The following is a 25,669-nucleotide window of genomic DNA, read 5'->3' as shown; positions in this document are numbered from 1 at the left end:
TCCCAGCCATCATGAACTCCCTTTCCTTTTAGTATTGCTGTCCATGGGATCTCACCCAGCACTTCCCTAAGTTTTATGAAGTCGGCTTTCTTAAAGTCAAGAAATTGAGTCCTAGTATGCTTGGCTGCTCCTTTCCGCTGTATAGTAAACTTCAGAAGAGCATGATCACTCGCGCCTAATGATCCATCCACATCTACCCCACTAACCAGGTCATCAACATTGGTTAGGACCAGATCTAAAACGGCTGTTCCTCTTGTTGCTTCTCCCACTTTCTGGACAATGAAGTTGTCTGCAAGGCCAGTGAGGAATCTGTTTGACCTTATGCTCTTGGCTGAGTTTGACGTCCAACAACTATCCGGGTAATTGAAGTCCCCCATTACTACTATCTCCCTTCCTTTTGCATGCTTGGCCATCTGTTCACGTGCGATAACAACCCATCACTGAACAGTTTCAAATTGAAAGCTGTGGGTTATTTGTTTGAATGCCTCCCCCCACCCTTTTAAAATACTTTTTATCTTCTGGTTACAAAATTGTACACACAAATAATAAAACATGAATGACTAACAAAAAATGGGTCATTAGGTGGGTAAAATACTAAACATATTATTTTATAATAATGAGGTGATTACAGTAAACCAATAAAACGAGTTATTCCATCAACTTGGAAAACACAAAGCAAAACAAGTCAGCTAATGAGTAGTACCTGCTTATCTACGCCATATTGCAATATACTGACAGGATTGAGCCAGCAAGAAATCACAGTGGGCAAGCTGGAGTTTTTATTAGCAAAAATAGGATCTGCACAGGAGTGTCTGGCCTAATGAGCATCACAACTCATCTCTGGAAGGTCTTGCACACATGAAGCAGTTGCTGAGACTGAAAGTCCCCTGCTCTCCAGGTCCTCCCCCCCCCCCCAGCAATCTGAGACTGCACCTGCGGGAAGGTAACTTCTCCTTGGCCCTCTTCATGCCTCTCCTGGTTCTGGGAGAGCTGGTGGGGAGGGGAGCTTGCCGCAGTAGAAGGGAGAGACGCCTGTGTCTCTTCACCAGCCGGACTCATCTCTGCTTCTTGGCCTCCCTCTTCTCCTGCTTCAACTTCTGCCTCTGGGTCTGAACTGCTCTCTGCCCCAGACTCTGCCCGCTCACTAAGCCCTGTTTCCTCTTCAGCTTCCGACACCTCCCAGTCTGCTCCCTCTTCTCCCTCTGACCTCTCATTGTTGTCCCACCACCAACCCCCGGAGCCTTCTTCCCCAGGGGGTTCCCTTAGGGGTTCCCCAGATGGGGTCTCCCAACACTCCTCTGCATCCAACCAGCCTGTGACATATACTCTGTACATCTTACTCATCTCTGTGTTGTTTCATTAGTATATTTAATAAAATCATACCATACAGTGTAAAAATTATCTTGCTTTTTCTCTCCCCTTGCTACCTTCAATTTTTGTGACAGCTTTTTCATTATGGCTGTTTGCCAGATGACATTACAGTGGTACCCCGCAAGACGAATGCCTCGCAAGACGGAAAACCCGCAAGACGAAAGGGTTTTCTGTTTTGGAGGCGCTTCGCAAGACGAATTTCCCTATGGGCTTGCTTCGCAAAACGAAAACCCATAGGGAAATCTCCGGGGACCTGTTTTAAATTGCTGGCGGTCGGGAGCAAAGACTTTCGCCCACAGCCGGCCTTCAGAAGAGGTCCTGGACCTCTTCTGAAGCCCGGCGGGGGGGGCAAAAGTCTTTGCTCCCCCCCGCCTGCCTTCCCGGTACAGCGGAGACTTCTCCGCTGCCCCGGGCGATCTTAAAATGCTGGCGGGCGGGAGCGAAGTCCCGCCCCGCTCGGGATGGCGGCACAGAGCTGCCTGCCGTCCCGGGACTGCAGGCAGGTCTGCACGGCCACCGGGAGCGGGGCGGAGCTTCTCTGCTGTCCCGGGGAGATTTTAAAATGCTGGGGGTCGGCAGCGAACGCTTCGCTCCCGCCTGCCAGCATTTTAAAATCTCCCCGGGACAGCGGAGGCTTCGCTCCCGCCCGCCAGCATTTTAAAATCGCCCCGGGACAGCAGGGGCTTTTAAAATGCTGGCGGTCGGCAGCAAAGCCCTCCTGTCCCCGGAGCTTGCGGGGCGGGAGGTGGGAATAAGGGCTTTTCTTCCCACCGCCAGCCTTCAGAAGAGGTCAGGGGACAGACTGTCCCCGGACCTGGTCTGAAGGCGGTTTCCCTAGGAACGCATTAATTGATTTTCAATGCATTCCTATGGGAAACCGTGCTTCGCAAGACGAAAAACTCGCAAGAAGAAAAAACTTGCGGAACGAATTAATTTCGTCTTGCGAGGCACCACTGTATACTAGCGTTCAATATTCATTAATTGCAAGGTTTTCCAGGTTCTGGATATTATCGTTTTAGCTGCTGCTAATAAATGTGTTATTGATTCCTTACTTCTTAATTGGTCCAAATCTGAAGTATATAAATTATGCTGGGTTATTGGGATTGTCTGAGCTGCAATCTGAGAGATCTCTCCTTCCAAAATAGTTGCATCTGTGGACACACATTTGGTAGGCACCTGTCATTAGACATCCTTCCCAACATAACAGAGAGCTATTGGGCTATTGGGCTTTACATAAGACAGGCACCTCGGTGCTAAATGCCACCCCGGAGCAATTGATAGTGAACGTTCCCTAGTGATAGCTGAGAGATATTTATATGGGGCTTTTGTCCAAAAATTGTTTCCTTTATCCTCTTCAAAGTTTGTATCCCAATATAATTCCCACCAGCCTTTTAGATTTTGTTGGGGGCAAAATGGGTTCTCAATAGGGGTGTTGTGTTTTACATATATGAATGAAATTAATCTCTTGGTCATTATACTATCTCTTATTACTATCATTTCATATTCTGTCCGTTTCCTTGTAGCCTCATTTTTAATTTTTGTAAATGTAAGAAATGATCTCAACTGATATCCTAACAGCCATGAACATTGATTATTTTCTCAATGGACTTGCATCTCTGCTGCTGTAAGAGGTTTTCCTTTCCCATAATAATCTTTCAGATAGCTCCAGGAATGGCAGCTGGTCTCACAGCTCAGAAGATGTTATGCTTTAAAATTTTAGTTAGTTTCTTTTTTTAATCTGGGCTTGCTGCACTCTGACTCCCCTGCATTCCATGCTGGAATGCCAAGAGATGTAACTTACGGAGTTTACTTTTTAATTGTGTTTTTATCTTTCTCGCTGTTGGCTTTAAATTACTGCCCCGGAGCTGCCATGCACAAGCAGAAATGAATCAGCACCTGCGAGACAAGGTTGGCCAGTGGCGTAGCGTGGGGGGTGCAGGGGGGGCCTGCCGCACCGGGTGCAACATCTGGGAGACACGAGTGCTAAAATCCACGGGTTAGGGGGCGCAAATTACTTGCCTTGCCCCGGGTGCTGACAACCCACGCTACGCCACTGAGGTTGGCTTGTTGCTGCTTAAGTTTGGTGAAAGACAAAAGCAGGAAGGATTTTAGATGGGAAGTTGTAATCACTCGCTTCATCCATAGGGCTCACAGAAGGGGCAGTTGTGCCTCTGTTGCATTGAACAATTCTAGCTAGCCAGAACATCAGGGGGTGTCGTTGAACTCCTGTACCCTCCTCTCCACCCCGCGGTTGGCATCCAGCCCCTGGATTTTCTACCTCCATGATGGCACTTACCCATGGTCAAGCCCGTAGGTCCCTCCTCCAAAAGCCCCAGGACGTTCCCCACAGTAGAAGTCTACACTGGACTTTTTTGGAGAAAGGAAATACCATTTGGGAATGACCTTGCAAGCCTAGAGAGTCCTGTTGCTATAAACCAGGGGTAGGCACCCTAAGGCCCGGGGGCCGGATGCGGCCCAATCCCCTTCTCAATCCGGCCTGCGGACGCTCCGGGAATCAGCGTGTTTTTGCATGAGTTGAATGTGTCCTTTTATTTAAAATGCATCTCTGGGTTATTTGTGGGGCATAGGAATTCTTTCATTTTCCCCCCTTCAAAATATTGTCCAGCCCACCACATGGCCTGAGGGACGGTGGACTGGCCCCCGGCTGAAAAAGGTTGCTGACCCCTTCTATAAACCAACCACTGCTAGATTGCTGTCTGGGATCCCCTGCTAATTTTGAATCTGGTTTTGCCACAGCTGACGAGGTGTTTAATTGGTGTATTGATCTGGACCTTGGTGGTGAGGTCTTTGCTGACAGTGGACAGTACCAGCTCCCGCAGGACAAAATTACACTGATCGTGGAGATAATTCGACAATTTGGCCAGGTAGCCGGATTCAAACTGAACAAACAAAAGACTAAAGTTTTAGAAAAAAATTTAACAGTCACGGAGAAGGAGAAATTTCAAGAAGAGACAGGTTTGACAGTGGTGAAGAAGGTGAAATACCTAGGGGTTCACTTGACATCTAAAAATTTGAACTTGTATAAAGACAACTATGAAAAATGTTGGTTAGAAATTAAAAAAGATCTAGAAATATGGTCAAATTTGAAATTGTCAATGTTAGGCCGAATTGCAGTTATTAAGATGAATGTATTGCCTAGAATGTTATTTTTGTTTCAAACCTTACAGATTCTGGACAAGATGGATTGTTTCAAGAGGTGGCAGAAAGACATCTCGAAATTTGTCTGGCAGGGCAAAAAGCCCAGAATAAAATTTAAAGTACTTACAAATGCAAAAGAAAGAGGGGGATTTGCCCTGCCGGACTTAAAACTGTACTATGAAGCAGCAGCGTTTTGCTGGCTGAAAGAGTGGATGCTCCTCAAGAACACAGATATCTTGGATTTAGAAGGTTTTAATAATGCATTTGGTTGGCATGCATATTTATGGTATGATAAAATCAAAGTGCATAGGGCCTTTAAAAATCACATTGTCAGAAAAGCGCTATTTAATGTTTGGATAAGATATAAAGATTTGTTGGAAAACAAAACCCCTAGATGGTTGTCACCCTTGGAGGCTAAGGCATTGAAGAAACTCAATATGGAGGCCGAATGGCCAAAGTATTGGGAAATCTTGGAACAAGATGGAGACAAATTAAAATTACAAATTCATGAGAAATTGAAACCTAAAGTACGAGATTGGCTCCATTATTATCAAATAATGGAGGTCTATAAACAAGATAGGAAAATTGGCTTCCAGGTGGAGAAATCAAAATTAGAAACTGAATTGTTAGAACCCAATACTAAAAATTTGTCAGGAATGTATAATTTGCTGCTGAAATGGAATACACAAGATGAAACAGTTAAATCGGCTATGATTAAGTGGGCACAGGACATTGGTCATAACATTATGTTTGTTGACTGGGAATGGTTATAGAACACCGGCATAAAATTTACGGCATGTAATGCCTTAAAGGAAAATATTATGAAAATGATCTATAGGTGGTACATGACCCCAGTCAAGCTAGCAAAAATTTATCATTTGCCTGATAATAAGTGTTGGAAGTGTAAAGAAACTGAAGGTACTTTCTATCACCTTTGGTGGACGTGCCCGAAGATTAAGGCTTTCTGGGAAATGATATATAACGAAATGAAAAAGGTACTTTTCATAAAGGCCAGAGGCCTTTATCTTGGGCATTGTCGGTCAATTGGTGTCAAAGAAAGATAGAATCTTTTTTATGTATGCTACGACAGCAGCAAGAATACTTATCGCAAAGTATTGGAAGACACAAGATCTACCCACTCTGGAAGAATGGCAGATGAAAGTGATGGACTATATGACACTGGCTGAGATGACTGGCAGAATCCGCGACCAGGGGAAGGAGACGGCGGAAGAAGAATGGAAGAAATTTAAAACTTATCTTAAGGACTATTATAAACTTGATGAATGTTAGAATGTCGAGGTTTTGAGAAAGAAAGGGCTACAGCGATATAAGATTAGACTGAAGGAAAGATTAAGAAGACATATGTGTGACAGAACTAATTTAGAAGTTGCTGGAAAATTTTGGACATTGGGATGCAGAAAGGGGAGGTATGGGGGAGTCCGAGAAACAAGGTTTATGAAAAAAGGTCATGAAACTATATGTGTTTGTATGTCTTTTTATATGTTTGTATTGTTTTAAATTTTTTTTTTGTAAAATCAATAAAAATTTATATATATATAAAAAAACGAAAATTACACTGATCGTAGGAAAAGACGCCCCAAGGCCAGCATGGACTACTGGAATGGTGTGTAAGGCCACCTGTGCTAGTACCTGGAAAGATTCATTCACCCCCTGGCACTGTCCACCTCTGCCCCTGAGCTAATGGGGGTGGATGAGCTTGGAAGGCAGGATTGTTTCAGGGCTCTCCACCCACATGCACTTGCCAGTGCTATGGCTGCCAGACTTTGATGCCTTGAAAGAACAACATCCCCGGGAGATGGACAACTCTTTTTTCCAACATAGAGAGCAGCTGCCAGCAAGATGATTGGACACCACTTCCATGCTCCCATGCTGATGTGGTAGCTACTATTGAGGCCCCTAATCTTAAGGGAGCTAACTCAAAATCTCATGCTTCTGTCCAGGGCTCGAGCTCTAAGGAGATCCTACGCAACTGGCCAGTTCTGCATTACCATGGACTGGAGGCTGGACTGTTAGCGGACATTCGGGACATTTTAGGGCCATCTATGAAACTAGACAATGACCTCTGCTGCAGCTGGGTGGACATGTACGAGCAGAGCGGCAGCATTGAACTGGTTTTCCATGACTTAGTGTTGCAGAATAACTTCTGGTATCTGTTTGCAAATAGGGAGCTCCTTGTTGAGTTAATACAGGCCTGTAAATATGCTGAGTGCAGACACATAATGGAAGTTGGGCTGCAAGGAGAGGAAATGTGAGGCAGAGCGGTAGAGGCAGGGAGAGAGCGAGGTTGAGATCCCAGCGTTTGTCACCTCCCCCAGTAACATCCAGATCTGCTCTAAGAAGCTCCCAGGCGGCAGGCAGCCCCATGAGTCTTTGGAAGCGGACAAGAGACTTGTAAGGAACTGTCTCTGTTGAAATGAAGTGGGAATTACTGATCCAATTTCCTTATTGGATCAGTTATTCCCCCAAGAACAAACCCAGGTTGCTCTGGGTGTATATAACTGCAAGTAAACATTTTTAATCTAATGACCAGAATGGCTGTAAATATTTTATAATCTATATTTAACAAAGAGATTGGTTGGTGGGATCCTTGGGAAGAACCACGATGCTTGAATGCTTTGAAGTTGCAGGAAGTGGGCTACTGGCTAAAATAGTGTTGTGTTGCATTCCACCCCAGTCTCTGAGCGGTGAGGGGTTGCAGCAGGCACTTACCCAGGGTTCGTGCTTCCTCTGCAATGAGGTTATTTGCACATGTATACAACCTGAGCCTACGATGGAGGAGTTCACAGCATTAACGCCTCAGGATGGTATTGCTTCTCCCAGAGCCACAGCCTTGGATTCCAACAGAAATCAGGCATCGCTGTGTCTCCCAGCTGCCCAGCCTGCAGCTTCTAGCTTGCACACCCCACTCAAGTTTTTTGTCTTTCAAACTACCAGACACGGGAGGGAAGGGGCCCCCTCATTTGTCCTCTGGCACAGAGCCACTTCCTTCGTTACCTTAACAACCCAGGCTTAGGCCGTTACCTCATCAGGAAGCTCCTCTGGCTATTCCTGGAATTGAATCTGTGTGGGATGCAAGAATTGGAAGGAGGCTGGGGCTTACAGCTCCCCCCCCCCAACACATTGCATAGCCTGGCCGTTTGTGGAAGTGTGTGTTCCTTAAATGTTTTGTAAAAGGGTGTTTCAAAACCATCACAACGGGTTGTAAATAATAAAATAAATAATAAAATTATTATTATTATTATTATTATTATTATTATTATTATTATTATTTATTAGGGCCACATGATTTCCCCACCTTCAAGTTTTAAATTACTTCTTTTATCTTCTCCTCTGATACCTATTTTCCATACATTTACTGTCCTCTTCCTTTAGTATAGGTATTGCTTTGGTATCTAGTAATTTATTCTAGAGGGGGGGTGGGGAGGAGTACAGAGAAGAAAAACTTATTAAATTCTGATTTTGTTCTATAAAACCTTTCTTCTGTTTTCATTTTTATACCTGTAATTACAGCTTTGTTTCTCATTTTTTGCAACTAGCAGCTAATAGTTTGGATCCCTTACCCCAATATTCTTAATACTTTTGTTTTTAATGTAGAATTTGTACAATTTTTTTATCAATTTCTATTGCTTTTAGTTCTTTTCACATAATATGTTGTTGTTGTTTAGTTGTTTAGTCGTGTCCGACTCTTCGTGACCCCCTGGACCAGAGCACGCCAGGCCCTCCTGTCTTCCACTGCCTCCCACAGTTTCGTCAAACTCATGCTGGTAGCTTCAAGAACACTGTCCCACCATCTCGTCCTCTGTTGTCCCCTTCTCCTTGTGCCCTCCATCTTTCCCAACATCAGGGTCTTTTCCAGGGAGTCTTCTCATCTCATGAGGTGGCCAAAGTATTGGAGCCTCAGCTTCACGATCTGTCCTTCCAGTGAGCACTCAGGGCTGATTTCCTTAAGGATGGAGAGGTTTGATCTTCTTGCAGTCCATGGGACTCTCAAGAGTCTCCTCCAGCACCAGAATTCAAAAGCATCAATTCTTCGGCGATCAGCCTTCTTTATGGTCCAGCTCTCACTTCCATACATCGCTACAGGGAAAACCATGGCTTTAACTATATGGACCTTTGTTGGCAAGGTGATGTCTCTGCTTTTCAAGATGCTGTCTAGGTTTGTCATTGCTTTCCTCCCAAGAAACAGGCGTCTTTTAATTTCATGACCGCTGTCACCATCTGCAGTGATCATGGAGCCCAAGAAAGTAAAATCTCTCACTGCCTCCATTTCTTCCCCTTCTATTTGCCAGGAGGTGATGGGACCAGTGGCCATGATCTTCTTTTTTTGATGCTGAGCGTCAGACCATATTTTGCGTTCTCCTCTTTCACCCTCATTAAAGGGTTATTTAATTCCCCCTCACTTTCTGCCATCAAGGTTGTGTCAGGTGGTTGATATTTATTCCGGCAATCTTATTTTTTATATATATATAAGATATTTATTGAGATTTTCAAGAAATTACAAAAAAAAGAAAAATACAAAATAAAAATAGTTAAAAACAATTCAGTCTTTCCGTCACATATTTTTCATTTGCTTATTTCCCGGACCTCCTCACGCCTCCCTTTTCTGTATTCCAGTTCAAATTGTTAATTCAGCAAATCCCTCCCCTCTTCATTCATCTTAATCTTCAATTTTAAAATATTATAACATTAATTTTTTACCTATTAATAACCATTTTCTCATATTCTCTTATAGCATTACAGCTAAAGACCACTTAGTTTCTATCCAACATCATTCTAACATTCATTAATTTTACAGTATTTCTGTAGATAGTCTTTAAATTTCTTCCAATCTTCTTTCACCGACTCTTCTCCCTGGTCTCGGATTCTGCCAGTCATTTCTGCCAGTTCCATATAGTCCATCACCTTCATCTGCCATTCTTCCAAGGTGGGTAGATCTTGTGTCTTCCAGTACTTTGCGATGAGTATTCTTGCTGCTGTTGTGGCATACATAAAGAAAGTTCTATCCTTCTTTGGCACCAATTGGCTGACAATGCCCAGGAGAAAGGCCTCTGGTTTCTTCAGGAAGGTATATTTAAATACCTTTTTCATTTCATTATAGATCATCTCCCAGAAAGCCTTAATCCTTGGGCACGTCCACCAAAGGTGAAAGAATGTACCTTCAGTTTCTTGACATTTCCAACATTTATTATCAGGCAAATGATAGATTTTTGCAAGCTTGACTGGTGTCATGTACCACCTGTATATCATTTTCATAATATTCTCTCTTAGGGCATTACATGCCGTAAATTTCATACCTGTGGTCCACAACTGTTCCCAGTCAGCAAACATAATGTTATGTCCAACATCTTGTGCCCATTTAATCATAGCAGATTTGACCGTTTCATCCTGAGTATTCCATTTCAACAGCAAGTTATACATCTTTGACAAAATCTTAGTTTTAGGTTCTAACAGTTCTGTTTCTAATTTTGATTTTTCCACCTGGAAGCCAATTTTCTTATCCAAGTTATATGCCTCCATTATCTGATAGTAATGAAGCCAGTCTCGCACTTTATCTTTTAATTTCTCAAAACTCTGCAATTTCAATTTGTCTCCTTCTTGTTCCAAAATTTCCCAATATTTTGGCCATTTGGCCTGGCAATCTTAATTACGGTTTGGGATTCATTCAATCTAGCCTTTTGCATGATGAATTCTGCATATAAGTTAAATAAACAGGCAGACAACATACAGCCTTGTCGTACTCCTTTCCCAATTTTGAACCAATCAGTTGTTCCATATCCAGTTCTAACTGTAGCTTCTTGTCCCACATAGAGATTTCTCAGGTGACAGATGAGGTGATCAGGCACTCCCATTTCTTTAAGAACTTGCCATAGTTTGCTGTGGTTGACACAGTCAAAGGCTTTTGCATAGTCAATGAAGCAGAAGTAGATGTCTTTCTGGAACTCTCTAGCTTTATCCATAATCCAGCGCATGTTTGCAGTTTGGTCTCTGGTTCCTCTGCCTCTTCTAAATCCAGCTTGCACTTCTGGGAGTTCTCGGTCCACATACAGCTTGAGCCTTCCTTGTAGAATTTTAAGCATAACCTTGCTAGCGTGTGAAATGAGTGCAATTGTGCGATAGTTGGAGCATTCTTTAGCACTGCCCTTCTTTGGGACTGGGATATAGACTGATCTTCTCCAATCCTCTGGCCACTGCTGAGTTTTCCAAACTTGTTGGCATATTGAGTGTAGCACCTTAACAGCGTCATCGTTTAAAATTTTAAATAGTTCAGCTGGAATATCATCACTTCCACTGGCCTTGTTATTAGCAGTGCTTTCTAAGGCCCATTTGACTTCACTCTCCAAGATGTCTGGCTCAGGGTCAGCAACCACATTACCTGGGGTGTATGAGACATCCTTATCTTTCTGGTATAATTCCTCTGTGTATTCTTGCCACTCTTCTTGACGTCTTCTGCTTCTGTTAGGTCCTTTCCACTTTTGTCCTTTATTATGGTAATCTTTGTACGAAATGTTCCTTTCATATCTCCAATTTTCTTGAACAGATTTTTGGTTTTTCCCATTCTGTTGTTTTCCTCTATTTCTTTGCATTGCTCATTTAAGAAAGCCCTCTTGTCTCTCCTTGCTATTTTTTGGAACTCTGCATTCAATTTCCTGTATCTTTCACTATCTCCCTCGCATTTTGCTTGCCTTCTCTCCCCTGCTATTTGTAAGGCCTCGTTGGACAGCCACTTTCTGCTTTCTTGCATTTCCTTTTCATTGGGATGGTTTTCGTTGCTGCCTCCTGTATAATGTTACAGGCCTCCATCCATAGTTCTTCAGGCACTCTGTCCACCAAATCTAAATCCTTAAACCTGTTCCTCACTTCCACTGTGTATTCACAAGGGATTTGATTTATATTGTATCTTACCGGCCCAGTGGTTTTTCTTACTTTCTTCAGTTTAAGCTGGAATTTTGCTATAAGAAGCTGATGATCTGAGCCACAGTCAGCTCCAGATCTTGTTTTTGCTGACTGTATAGAGCTTCTCCATCTTTGGCTGCAGAGAATATAATCAATCTGATTTCGATGCTGCCCATCTGGGGATGTCCATGTGTAGAGTCGTCTCTTGTGTTGTTGGAAAAGAGTGTTTGTGATGACCAGCTTGTTCTCTTGGCAGAACTCTATTAGCCTTTGCCCTGCTTCGTTTTGAACTCCAAGGCCAAACTTGCCAGTTGTTCCTTTTATCTCTGGACTCCCTCCTTTAGCATTCCAATCCCCTATAATGAGAAGAACATCCTTCATAATAGGTAGTTGTTTGTAAACTTGTTTTGAACTTGTTGCCCTGTGTCTTGGCTCCAGGGAAGAGACTTCCTGTTGTAACTGTGTATTTTGTGCCTCGTAGATTTTATTCACTCTTGATTTTTCTTGCATACATAGACCTTTAAACACTGTCTTCATTGTTTCCCACAGCAATTCTGAAACTGTTCCTTCTGTATTATTTTTCTTTTTTAAAAAAAATCTAATGATGTCAAGGACAGGACCAAAATACCAAATATGGGTCACAATTTCTGACAGAGTTAATAGGAACTGTGCACTCACTGGAACATGGTCTGTTATTTTGATTTTGTCAATATGAGCTGTCTGCACTTCCTTTAAAAGTCTATTTTAGATTGTGAGCTAAAAAAAGGGTGACAAATGTGTGGATTGTGTCCCCTGGATTACTCTCATTCCATACATCCCTTAGACCCCACTCCTACAATGTTCTCATCAATTTTAGTTGTTTCTTGCTTTTAAACTTTTAAACTTCAGTGTTGTTTTACATTGCTTTTTCCATGTGGAATCGGAAAAACATGAGAAAAGCCTCTTGAATTCTAATTTTAATCTCCCCCAGTTATTGACTTGTAAGAAGAAAAGCTATTGAGGCATGGCATAAAAAATCCCACTTCCCGTATGAGTTATTCAGAGTTTAAAGACAGCCTGCCCTCTCTCTGAGTCTCTTCCAAACCTCAGAAAAGCAAGCTGGTCACTTACAACTCCAATCCTAAATGCCCAGTAGCCTGAATGCCAAGTGTCTGGGCACATGGAGATCCTAAAACCCTGTGGTTAACAATTGCTGTCAAATTAAGAAACTTTATTAGGAATAAAGGGTGGGGAGGAAGCTGGCAGAAGGTCAAAACAGATTGCTAAATAAATCTGAACTCTGTGGCTCTAAAAGGACATTATTATTATTATTGTTGTTGTTGTTGTTGTTGTTGTTGTTGTTGTTGTTGTTGTTGTTGTTGTTGTTGTTGTAATGAATATAGGGGTTGCTCGTGCGTAAGTTGCCGCCACTCCTGGCTATGTTGCCTTGTTAAACCTTTTCTGTCTGGACAGCCCTTCACTTCGCGGCTGCCTCAGTCGCTAGCAGAATCCGTCAGTGGGCGTTTCTTAAACCTTTTCCAGCATAAAAGCTGTTTGACGCCAAGTCTCCTCCTACTCTACCTGCGTGGAAGTCTTCTGCGCAGGGAGGGTGTGGGTAGCGGAGGACCCGTGCTCTCCCCGCTGGTCTCCAGCGAGGAGTCCTGGAGCCCTCTCGCCGATTCCCCCATCTGCCCCCCTTTATCCCTGGTGTTGCGCTGATTTCCTTCCCCCGCTGAGCTACCTCTCTCCCTGCTGGGTCCCTCTCCAGCATCACTTGAGAGCCTTCCCTCCGCCTCTGGCTCCGATGTCAGTTCCCTCACAATTATTATTATTATTACTACTACTACTACTATTACTACTATCATACAGGCAGTGACCACTTTAGGCGTGTCCAACTGACGCAATCACTGACGCATGCAGCCTTTTGGACCTGGAAGAAGGCCGAATGGGGGCAGACCAGGGGTGGGGGGAATTCGACATGTGGGTTCCAGGAACAGAACCGCCATGCAGAATGATTGCCGCCTGTAATTAAAAAACAATGAAATAGAAATAAAATTATATCTCTACCTCTATCTGTATTGATCTATCTAAGACCTATTAAAACATACAGATAATTCCAGTGGAAAGGGCACAGCATCAGTCTTTTCCTTAAAGGCAGTCAGATTCCCAAAGCCGTTTGGAACAAGAAGGTCTTCACTTGCTGACGGAAGGACAACAAGGAGGCAGCCATTCTAGCTTCTCCAGGGAGAGAGTTCCAAAGTTTGGGAGCAGCCACCAAGACGGCTCCAAGAATCCTAGCTGCACCAGTTCTGGTTTACTCATAAGCAGCAAGGATGGTCAACTTCACAGAAAGTCCAGTTTGGAAGCCTGATGCTAAGAGGGAACCTGGATTCCTGGTGCTGCAAGAAGCGGATCAGCTTTTTTAAGTCTTTTGCTTAATGTGGGAGGAGTGACCCCCAGACTCTTTCTGACCATTAAGATTTTGAGTCAGTCACATATCTCATGTCTCAAGTATCCTCTTTGCATGTGAAAAGGACTTGCAAGGGATACCTGACAGACTGGCTTGGAGAAAAGGTGGGCAGCTCAGTGCTTTTCTTCACATGGTGGAGTTATCCAGTCTGTTAAGGTCATCTTGAGTCCTGATACTATCTTCTGCAGAATTAGCTACCCCTCCCAGTTTGGTGTCATCTGCAAATTTGATGCTTCTTTGGGTTCGCTCAGTCAAATCCATGAGCATTGCACAGCCCACATTTTACCAGCTTCTCCACAAGAATATCATGGGGGACTTTTTTGAAAGCTTTATTGAAATCAAGCAATGTTATATCCACAGCATCCCCCTGATCCACTAAGCTTGTAACTCTCTATATATTTTAAAAATAAATAAGATTACTCTGGCATGACTTGTTTTTGAGAAACCCAAGCTGTCTCTTAGTAACCACAAAATCCTTCTCTGACTGCTCACAGTCCAACTGTTTAATGGTCTGTTCCATGACTTTTTCTGGTATTGATACTAAGCTGTCCTCTCCCCGCCCCTAACATTTGTCCACCTCCAGTCTGCAGGAACCTCCCCTGCTCTCCAAGAACTCTCAAAGATTATAGGTAGAGGTTCTGAGATTACAACTGCGAGGTTCTTAATACCCTTTGGGTGCAGCTCATCAGGGCCTGGAGATCTGAATTCATTTAAAGTAGCCTGGTGTTCCCTGACCACCTCTTTTCCTCGCTTGGGCTGCAGCTCCCTCCTTGCCTTGTTTCTTCTGTTACCACCATGTTGGTCATTGCTTTCCTTTTGGGTGAAGACAGAGGCAAAGTGGTGTTGAGCAGTTCTGCTTTCTCTCTGTTACCCAGTAGCATTTCTCTATCTTTTCCATGCAAAGGACCTACCATTTACTGTTCTTCCTCTTCCTTCAAACAGAAATGAATAAACTCTTATTATTACTGCAAACTCTTATTATTACTGAACTCATTCTGAAAATTAGCCTGCCTGACTTTCTCCCTGCAAGTGTTGGCTACTCATGTAGATTCCTCCCTAGTGATTTCCCCTTTCTTTCTTCCATTTCTTATACTGTACATGCCTTTATTAACTCTCAGCTCATCTGTGAGCTCCTTATGCAGCCACACTGGTTTCCTTAGATGCCTACCACTTTCCTTTCTTGTTGGAATTGTTTGCAATTGTTCCTTCAATATTTCACCTCTAAGAAACTCCCATCCACCCTGCTCCCTTCTCTTTGCATATTTCTGACCATGGATTTTCACCCAGTTGTTCCTTAAGCTTTTTGAAATCAGCTTTTTGAAATCAAGTCCAGAGTGTGCATCTGAATACACTCCATATTCGATAAAGAAAACAATGCCCGACCTGAAGAATTTGGAGCAAATGATTCAGCAGAGGAAACACAGCCCAGAATAACTAAGGAGATAGTACAAGAATACTTGGCTAGTTTAGATGTATTCAAGTCTCCAGGGCCAGATGAACTGCATCCAAGAGTATTAAAAGAACTGGCAGATGTGATCTCAGAACCACTGGCAGTCATCTTTGAGAATTCCTGGAGAACAGGCGAAGTCCCGGCAGACTGGAGGAGGGCAAATGTTGTCCCTATTTTCAAAAAGGGGAAAAGAGAGGACCCAAATAATTACCGCCCAGTCAGTCTGACATCAATACCAGGGAAGATTCTGGAGCAGATCATTAAGCAAACAGTCTGTGAGCACCTAGAAAGGAATGCTGTGATCACCAATAGTCAGCATGGATTTCTGAAAAATAAGTCATGTCAGACTAACCTGATCTCGTTTTTTGACAGAATTACAAGCCTGGTAGATGAAGGGAACGCAGTGGATGTAGCCTACCTTGATTTCAGCAAGGCATTCGACAAGGTGCCCCATGATATTCTTGTAAAGAAGCTGGTAAAATGCGGTATTGACTCTGCTACCACTCAGTGGATTTGTAACTGGCTGACTGACCGAACCCAAAGGGTGCTCATCAATGGTTCCTCTTCATCCTGGAGAAGAGTGACTAGTGGGGTGCCACAGGGTTCTGTCTTGGGCCCGGTCTTATTCAGCATCTTTATCAACGACTTGGATGATGGACTCAAGGGCATCCTGATCAAATTTGCAGATGACACCAAACTGGGGGGGTGGGGGTGGCTAACACCCCAGAGGACAGGATCACACTTCAAAACGACCTTGACAGATTAGAGAACTGGGCAAAAACAAACAAGATGAATTTTAACAGGGAGAAATGTAAAGTATTGCACTTGGGCAAAAAAAATGAGAGGCACAAATACAAGATGGGTGACACCTGGCTTGAGAGCAGTACATGTGAAAAGGATCTAGGAGTCTTGGTTGACCACAAACTTGACATGAGCCAACAGTGGGACGCGGCAGCTAAAAAAGCCAATGCAATTCTGGGCTGCATCAATAGGAGTATAGCATCTGGATCAAGGGAAGTAATAGTGCCACTGTATTCTGCTCTGGTCAGACCTCACCTGGAGTACTGTGTCCAGTTCTGGGCACCACAGTTCAAGAAGGACACTGACAAACTGGAACGTGTCCAGAGGAGGGCAACCAAAATGGTCAAAGGCCTGGAAACGATGCCTTATGAGGAACGGCTAAGGGAGCTGGGCATGTTTAGCCTGGAGAAGAGGAGGTTAAGGGGTGATATGATAGCCATGTTCAAATATATATAAGGATGTCATATAGAGGAGGGAGAAAGGTTGTTTTCTGCTGCTCCAGAGAAGCGGACACGGAGCAATGGATCCAAACTACAAGAAAGAAGATTCCACCTAAACATTAGGAAGCACTTCCTGACAGTAAGAGCTGTTTGACAGTGGAATTTGCTGCCAAGGAGTGTGGTTGAGTCTCCTCCTTTGGAGGTCTTTAAGCAGAGGCTTGACAACCATATGTCAGGAGTGCTCTGATGGTGTTTCCTGCTTGGCAGGGGGTTGGACTCGATGGCCCTTGAGGTCTATTCCAACTCTATGATTCTATGATTCTATGATTCTATGATCCATGTTCTCTTCTGTATCAGGAATCCCAAATGGAGAGAGCCACTTTCTCCCTAAGCAGCTATTTTTCTGTGTGAAAATGGTTCAGTTAAACAATATTATTCCTGCACCTACTTAATGAGTTGGTACAATCCCAGAGGGGCTGAGATTTTTTAAATGTATAAATCAGGTTTCAGCCATTTGGACTCCTGGAGTTCAAAATTATCTCTTTTGACGGCACTTTGAAATACAGCCTCTCACATAATTCCCCTTCTTTGTTCTTTAAGTAGTGTGGGGCCAGAGAATAAAAAGTGTCTCTATTGGAGTGGAACCAGCCCAGCTGCTGAAGGGAGATGTTATGGTAAGCATTAACTGGACTTCGTTGATGTTTAAATGCTCTGGGTGTATTTTTTCTACAGAAAAACACTGTCTCCATCTTCCTTGGAGGAAGAAAACCTACAAATATTTAGTATTTTAGCTAAATTTAGGCAGCTCAAAAGGTTATCCAGAGATGAGCCAAAGTAAAGAGTCATCAAGAAAACCATAGATAAAAAGTCACTTAGTACATTATACCGGGTATTACTAGTACATTATACTGGGTATTATTATGACTTTATTTACAAACTAAATTGGATCCTTTCTGTTCAATATGTCTAACAACAAGGCAGAGAAGTAAGACTAGAAGGCCCTATAGAACAGGGTTGGCTAAAATTCAACATCCTGTAGATTTTGCTTAGCTTTGAATCAGGTTCTTAGGTTGCAGGCTGCACTGGGCAGGAACGGTGCCGTCTGAAATGGTCGAGATCTAGAGACAAGACTGATTAAGGTGGATGGACAGCCCATGTTGCTTTCCAAGGACTAAGAGTAGCTATGGTCTCATTCTTACTATAGCCCTGTGAGGTGACTCTGAGGGATTATGGCCAGAGGAACAGTCTGCATTGCCTGAAGCTATCCAGCAAGATTCATGGCTAAGCAAAGTTTTGCATCCTGGGGTTCTCATGGCTAAACCAATGCTTACTGTGCAGCACACATCTGCCCCACAGTACAGTATATGGATTTTTTTGCTGATATATTCTGCTACATACCTAAGCATTTTGTGCCTGCATGAATACTGGAAGTTGCCTCACCTGTGTTTTCCTCTATTTCAGCTGAAATGCTGCCATAAAAAATACGGATGTACCACCTGTGATATTTTCCGCCTGCAATTCCACACAGGGGCTGTTCAAGGATATAGTCTGGTGTTTGACAAAGAGGACTTGGAGAATGCAAACACAGGCAAGTATCCATCTACCTTTGAAGATGGCAGAGGAGGATTTAAGCACATCTATGTGCGTAAACAGTACTTCTGTCTTGTCAGGATTCAGTCTCAGTCTGTTAGCTGCCAACCGCCTCCAGACACTCACACAAGACATTCACTGCCTTCACTGGTTCTGATTTAAAAGAGAGGTAGAGCTGGGTATCATCTGCGTACTGATGAACACCCAGCCCAAACCCCCTGATGATCTCTCCCAGCAGCTTCATGTAGATGTTGAAAAGCCTGGGGGAGAGGACGGAACCCTGAGGCACCCCACAAGTGAGGGCCTAGGGTTCTGAACACTCATCCAGACAGAAGTACTGTTTTGGGGGGACAGGGCGGGTAGGTGTGGAGGACTACCTAATCCTGAATGGGGTAACTGCCCCTGAAGGACCAGGTGCACAGCCCACTCCCAACAGAGCAAAAACAAAAAAACCCAACATTTAAAACACCACAGATTAAAAACTATTTAAAAGCATTTAAAAGCATTTCCAGCAGCAGCCATGTCCCGGTGGCCTCCCAGGAGCCTTTTAGCTGTTCCGGGTGGGGGTGGGGGTGGGGGTGGGCCCTGCCCCCGAGGCCAGGTAGAAAGGGGCCTTGCAGAGCAGGGGGCAGGGCCTCCTTTCAACACCCACATAAATAAATACGTTGTGCACATTAAAAAAAAACAAAAAACGTTTGGTAACCAGGCATTGATTTTTTAACTCCTTTGTCCTTTGGGCCAAAGCATCAATAATTTTTAAGTGTCTTCCGATGAAATAATCCTTCTATAAAATCTTGATTTCCATATGTGCCCGACTGTTCACTGGGAAATTAACTTTCTAAAACAAATTGTGGTACCTTTCACAGATGAACATTTCCCTGATTATGGGAAAGCTGAACTGTTGTTTTAGGATCCTCAGAAAAAATCCAAGGTGAGTACCCCTCAAAAAATTCCTGCCTTACAGCTGAATCCTATAAGTTGTAACTCCAGACTAGACTCACTTGAGTCCAAAGGGCTCACTGAGGAAGGACTCAATGGCTGGGAACCAAAGGACGTTGTACATGTTTCAGCACTCCCTTCGGGAGGAATGGGGGCTGATAATCTTCAGTACGTAGAATCATATATATTTTTAGAGGTGGAAGGGACCTTGAGGATCATGTGACCCAACCCCATACAATGCGGGAATATGCAGCTGTCCCGTGAGTGCAAGTCTGTGATTTGTGCCTTTGCATTTCAGCCTTCATCTGCAATATCCTAGTTTCATTTAGAAACATTTCCCCTGCCTTGGTCGGCAAAGACTCTCATCCCTGGAAGAGAGGGGAGTGGTTGTGGCCGGGAGCCCGAGCTCCGCCCCTAGCAGGGGGCATTAGCCCCCTGCCTCCTTCTCTCACCTGGCTGGCGCCCACGCCCCTCGGCAGGCACCCAACCAGGTGCCTCCGAGGGGGCGTGTACAGCAGCCTTTTGCTGCGGCGCCAGCTCCTCCTCGGCCTCATTCTTCTCTCCTTCGTCTCATCGCGAGTCACCCACCCTCCACTCCCTTTGAGCTCAGGGTCTTAGTTCATTGGCCTTGCTATGGACCTTAGGTTGGTCGCCCTGGTTGTCTGGGGGGCCTGGTAGGAATTTTTCCATTTGGCATTAGGCTTTTTGGTTTTTTCGCCTACCTCGTAGCAATCGTCACAACTTTTTTGTGGTATTGGTGGGTAGGTTAGGCATTGGAATAATGTGTTGTGGTGTGTCAAAGGGCTAGGTGTGGCCATCGCCTATGCCTTCAATTTTTGGGTATTCCGTTAAAGGAATCTGGCGGTCGTGTACTCTGTCCGATGCCTGCTTGGCGGGGGGCCATGGCACGACCCTCGGTGACATCAGGGGAGAGCCTATAGTTGGATTAGCATCAACAGGCTCCACCTACTGGTGAATAAACCCCCTTGTTTTAGACATCCAGTGCCTAAGCCAATACAGTGGTGCCTCGCAAGACGAAATTAATTCGTTCCGCAAGTCTCTTCGTCTTGCGAGTTTTTCGTCTTGCGATGCACGGTTTCCCATAGGAATGCATTGAAAATCAATTAATGCGTTCCTAGGGAAACCGCCTTCAGACCAGGTCCGGGGACAGTCTGTCCCCGGACCTCTTCTGAAGGCTGGGGGGGGGGACAAGGGCTTTTCTTCCCACCCCCAGCATTTTAAAAAACCCCGGCACAGCGGAGGACTTCTCCGCTGTCCAGGCGATCTTAAAATGCTGGCGGGCGGCATTTTAAAATCGCCCTGGGACAGCGGAGGACTTCTCCGCTGTCCGGGGCGATTTAAAAGCCCCTGGGAAGGCAGGCAGGGGGGACAAAGACTTTTGCCCCCCGCCAGCCTTCAGAAGAGGTCCTGGACCTCTTCTGAAGGCGAGCAGGGGGCGAAAGTCTTTGCTCCCCCCGCCTGCCTTCAAAAGCCCTCCGGGACAGGCAGGCAGGGGGGAGCAAAGACTTTCGCCCCCTGCCAGCCTTCAGAAGAGGTCCTGGACCTCTTCTGAAGGCGGGCGGGGGGCGAAAGTCTTTGCTCCCCCCCGCCTGCCTTCAAAAGCCCTCCGGGCCAGGCAGGCAGGGGGGAGCAAAAACTTTCGCCCCCCCGCCCGCCTTCAGAAGGTGTTCCCGCCCCGCCGCCCGGTTTCGGAGCATCGTTCCGAAGCCGGGCGGCGGGGGCAGGCTTCTCCCCGCCGCCCCTTGCTTCAAAAGAGGTCCGGGGACAGCGGGAAGCGCTTCCCGCTGTCCCCGGACCTGGGGCTGCAGGGAGAAGATCGCTTTTTCCCCGCTGTCCCCGGACCTCTTTTGAAGCAAGGGGCTGCGGGGAGATCGCTTCTCCCCGCCGCCCCTTGCTTCAAAAGAGGTCCGGGGACAGCGGGAAGCGCTTCCCGCTGTCCCCGGACCTGGGGCTGCGGGGAGAAGATCGCTTCTTCCCCGCTGTCCCCAGACCTCTTTTGAAGCAAGGGGCTGCGGGGCGCTTCAAAAGAGGTCCGGGGACAGCGGGAAGACCCGCTGTCCCCGGAGCTTGCGGGGCAAGCTTCGTTTTGCGAAGCAAGCCCATAGGGAAATTCGTCTTGCGAGGCAACTCGAAAACGAAAAAACCTTTCGTTTTGCGAGTTTTTCGTCTCGCGAGGCGTTCGTCTTGCGGTGTACCACTGTACCTTTTCACTGCTGTAATCAATAAAGTTGTGGCCTTTTCTTGCCCATTAACCTTATATCACGTGTCCTTGCGTATTCATTCCACATTGCGGGGATCGGGTCCTCGAACCACAACCAGTAGCTGGCAGTAATCTGTGTGAAACTGATTTCAGTGCATCTCAGAATGCAGCTCTTACTTCATCCCTTAGGAAACCATGTTAGAATTTTATTTGTTTTTAATCCTATGTGAAGCCCACTTTACCTTGATGGTTTGAAAAAAGGTAAGCCCTCAGTATGTCCCCTGAAATGAAGCTGCATAAAAGGAACAATAAAAAACAATTGTTTATTTGTGCTTCTGTTTGCGCTTCAGGAGGGTGAGTTTTGCTTTTTCTGGGGGTACTCAAGGGTACACATCCCCCCCCCAAAGGTTAAAAGTGTGGCATTTACTTGTAAGAACTTCCTGGTGAGAACAGGCACCTTTTGTTCTAAGAAAAAGCACTGCTTAGAAGGCTTAGGACAAAGACCCCATGATACAAATTGGCATTCAAATGGGAAATGCTACCTTGCATGTATAGATATGGGTTTAGGCCAACTCTGGGTCTTGCTGTCAGGGTTTCCTCTGTGCTAGAGATGTCAACAGGATTTTCTGGACTCAGTACTTTGCAGTAGGCCTTCCACAAATTGAAGTGGTGGGTGGCTGAGATCTCATCACCATTGTGCTTTGGCTGCTCTAGAAGCAAAGTAAGAAAAGAAGCAGGATCAGGGCCTCCCTCCAGCTAAACTCTTGCTTGCATGTTGCATCACCACTGCGGTGAGCTTTGGACCTTATTACACAACCATGTTATCTGCAGTGATAAATTCCTTGGGCTGTGGTGGGGCGTGGGGAGGAAGCCCAGAACTTCCAGTTAACTTTATTGGGAAATGAAAACATCAGAAATACTGATAGTTAAAACCCTAGGCATGATTTTATGGGCTTACATTCATTAGTTATTTAATGCAGAGGAAAAAATGCACCTTTCAGTTCTTCCCCACACCTGAACTGTCAGCTCAAAGAAAACTAGAACTTTGGGAAGAAGCAACTGAGCATCTTCACTTACCGGTATGTGCTAGCTTTTTCACATACAGAGAGTTTTGAGGTGGGGAAGAATTCAGCCATGAGACCTTCTCGCCTATACTACTATACTATGCCTTGCAGCATAGCTTCTCTTTCCCTGCACATTTGAGTCACTTCTTGTTCTAGTTCTTGATGAGGAAGTGAAACTCAAAAAAGTGATTCTGCCCCCCATAGTGACCTCAGTAAACTAGCCAGTGCTGATTGGGGGGGGGTGTATTTGGAGATGCCTAACCTAAACTTCTGGTTCTCATATTTCAGGACGTGAACAACTACAGAATGGCCATGGTGTATTAGCGGAGTTCAGCTGTTCCGATCCACTGATTTGCTGGGATTCTTACGAAAACATGAGTGCTGATGAGGAAGGTGAGTTGCTACCAGGAAGTGAACAATACAAGCGATGAGGAAGCCAACAAGGTCCCTCTCAGCCTGTCCAGCTGTGCTTGCAGTCTTGCTGTCATTCATGGCTTTTGTTTTTCCAAAAAACCTAGTTTATTAGGTTTTTCACATTATTACAATAGGACAGTACAGTACCGTATTCACCTTGCCAGCTTCCCTGATGTCCTCTGACCTCATGCCCTCTTTTTTTAAAAAAGCCATCAGCTAACTCAGTTGTTTGGCATGTTTTGCAGTGTTCAGATGTGCACACAGGGGCTTAGACTAAATGAATGACAATGCTCTACTGAAGTCCAGATTAGGATCCATTAAGTCATATTGACAAATTCCACATCAGCTGCAGTTTCATATTAAGCAAGGCTGTTATTTATAGTCAACAGTAGCAGACAGGGCCAAGTTCAATGGTTGTTTATCATCTGCAGAGACCTCCCTGGTTTTAATTAGAACTCCCACAGCTTTGCAGTTTCCCAATATTGTTTCCCAATATTGATTGCAAGCTACATGGTAGAAGCTATGGAAGCAACAGTGGGTGATATGTTTCTTGGAGGCCGGATCTGCTGCCCCTATGAATCCTGCCACCCGAGGCGGTTGTCTCACCTTGCTTCATAGATGAGTCAGCCCTGCCTATGGCACAGTATAACTACATTGTTTGTAATTACTTTATTCCAGCTGTGGTTTGTTTTCTTGCACATATGTTCTTTAAAAGATTCTCCACTGGTGTAGAAGCCAACTTGTGTGCAGTAAAAAGAAGAAGGATAAAGTGAAATTTGGGATTGTTTGGAAGCTGAAGTTGAATCCCACATTCCTGTTATTTATTTATTTATTTAATAATACAGAATTATGGCATTCGATGGTCCTGGTAGATAGATGCCAACAGTGCCTGCAGCAATTTAGCAGCAATCCATGAAAGTGCCAGGTGTCAGTAAAAAGAGATTTACACTTGGAAAGAGAGGTCCACTACAGCGTTAGTGGAAAGCAGCCATTGGTAAAAGACTCTTGCTGACTTTTGGTGAAGCTTTCAAGGTTAGGACAATAAGTACTGTGAAAACCAAAGCTTTAGAAACTGCCCTTGTCTCTCTGGAGTTATTAAGAACTGCATCCAGGTGAGCAGCAGCTGGCTTTCAGGAATTCACCTATGACAAGATGATTGTTTTTCCCCTGGGACAGTTGACTTTTCAGTTTATCTTTCTCCCGCCCTTTCTCCCCTTTTAACTCAAGGTAAATAGTAGTTGAATGGGGAGGTGCCCTCTTGCATATTTAAATACTTGGTTTCCCAGAGGGCTGCTCTGTATTACAAAACTCTAGATTTGAGGCAAGATTACTTTGGCTCTGGTGCTTTGGAAGGAATGCAAATGCCTACTAACAAAAACAGCCCAGTCAGTGCCGTTTCTGGTAAGTGAATAAATGTGTGGTTTGATTTCTGAGCTGTATATGCAGTTCTTTGAAAGAAGTGTGTGTGAGAGAGGGGAGGGGTGATAGAAATTTGGGAGACAAAATAGGTGAGTTTATTTTTAAATCCAATATATTATGTACTGTTACATTTCTCCATTTCCATGTGGCAACCAAAGCTTTATCTGACAAAACTTTAAATTCGCCTTTTAACTGATAGCTCTGATAGTGATTTCTTATCTTTTATTGCAGAATCTGTTGTCAAATTAATAAAACACTCATGCTGCTGTGTTCTTAGACAAGCTGGTTTTTCCTGACACAGAGAATGGGTTTACAACACAAACGTTTTCTTTAATTTTTTTCATGGAGTTCTTCCAGAAAACAACAGTTGAAACCAGGACTATTTTTCTAGAAAAGGAGGTGCTGAAACTCAGTATGAATGCCTCCCTTGTTCTCTTATAATGGCAATGGTGCCCACCTGAGAGGTTCCCTATCAAGCAAACTTAGCAGATGAATGTGAAACTTATTTAAGATATCTCCTCATATGTCAGAATCTAGTTCTTCTCTAAATTCTTTTCCCACTTGTGAAGAGATCCATGCTTTGAGCATGGAAGGCAGTTGCAGAGAGAGGGTCAGGAGGGCTTGCATGAGAGGTTAAAAATAATAATAAAGGTTTCTTTGGCTATGTCTGAAGCAAGAGGAAGAACAAGGAAGCAATAGGTCCCTTGCGTGCAGAAGACAGACAAATGCTATTGGCTGACAGAGAGAAGGTGGAACTACTCAACACCTACTTTGCCTCTGTCTCCACCTAAATGGAAAGCAATGCCCAACCAGGTGATAACAGAATAAATGGTGTAAGGAAGGAGCTGCAGCCCAAGATAGGAAAAGAGGTAGTAAGGGATCACCTAGCGACTTTGAATGAATTCAGATCTCCAGGGCCTGATGAGCTGCACCCAAAGGGTATTAAGAACCTCGCAGTTGTAATCTCAGAACCTCTACCTATAATCTTTGAGAATTCTTGGAGAACAAGTCATGCCAGATGAATCTCATTTCTTTTTTTGATAGAGTGGCAAGCTTCGTGGGAATGCTGTGGACATTGCGTAGTATCTTGATTTCAGTCAGGTTCTCAACAAAGTCCCCCATGATAGGTGGATTTGTAGGTGGTTGACTGACCAAATCCAGAGTGCTCATTAATGGTTCCTCATCATCCAGGAAAAAAGTGACCAGTGGGCTGCCTCCGGGTTTTGTCCTGAGTCTGTTGTTGTTCAATGTCTTTATAAACAACTTGGATGACAGAATTGAGAGGATGCTCATCCAATTTGCAGGTAACACCAAACTGGGAGGGGTAGCTAATGTCGCTGAAGGCTGAGTATATTTAGCCTGGAAAAGAGGAGACTGAGAGGAAATATGATAGCCATCTTCAAATATCTCAAGGGCTGTCACATGGAAGAGGGAGCA

General features: G+C 44.5%; 1 protein-coding gene across 1 annotated transcript in view; it reads left to right on the top strand.

Annotated features, from left to right (window-relative positions):
- TNS3 (tensin 3) overlaps nucleotides 1–25,669 on the top strand; it is an 81,168-nt gene that overhangs the window by 5,925 nt on the left and 49,574 nt on the right. The window contains 6 exon segments of the mRNA XM_081168481.1: nucleotides 17,186–17,209; nucleotides 17,211–17,259; nucleotides 18,047–18,173; nucleotides 19,042–19,080; nucleotides 19,083–19,106; nucleotides 22,688–22,792. Coding sequence (XP_081024607.1) covers nucleotides 17,186–17,209; nucleotides 17,211–17,259; nucleotides 18,047–18,173; nucleotides 19,042–19,080; nucleotides 19,083–19,106; nucleotides 22,688–22,792 — 368 coding nt within the window.

Source organism: Podarcis bocagei (assembly GCF_964188305.1).
Source record: "Podarcis bocagei genome assembly, chromosome: 13".
NCBI classification, from domain to species: domain Eukaryota; kingdom Metazoa; phylum Chordata; class Lepidosauria; order Squamata; family Lacertidae; genus Podarcis; species Podarcis bocagei.
Note: the sequence above shows the minus strand (reverse complement) of the source record. Positions and strands in the feature narration are given on the sequence as shown.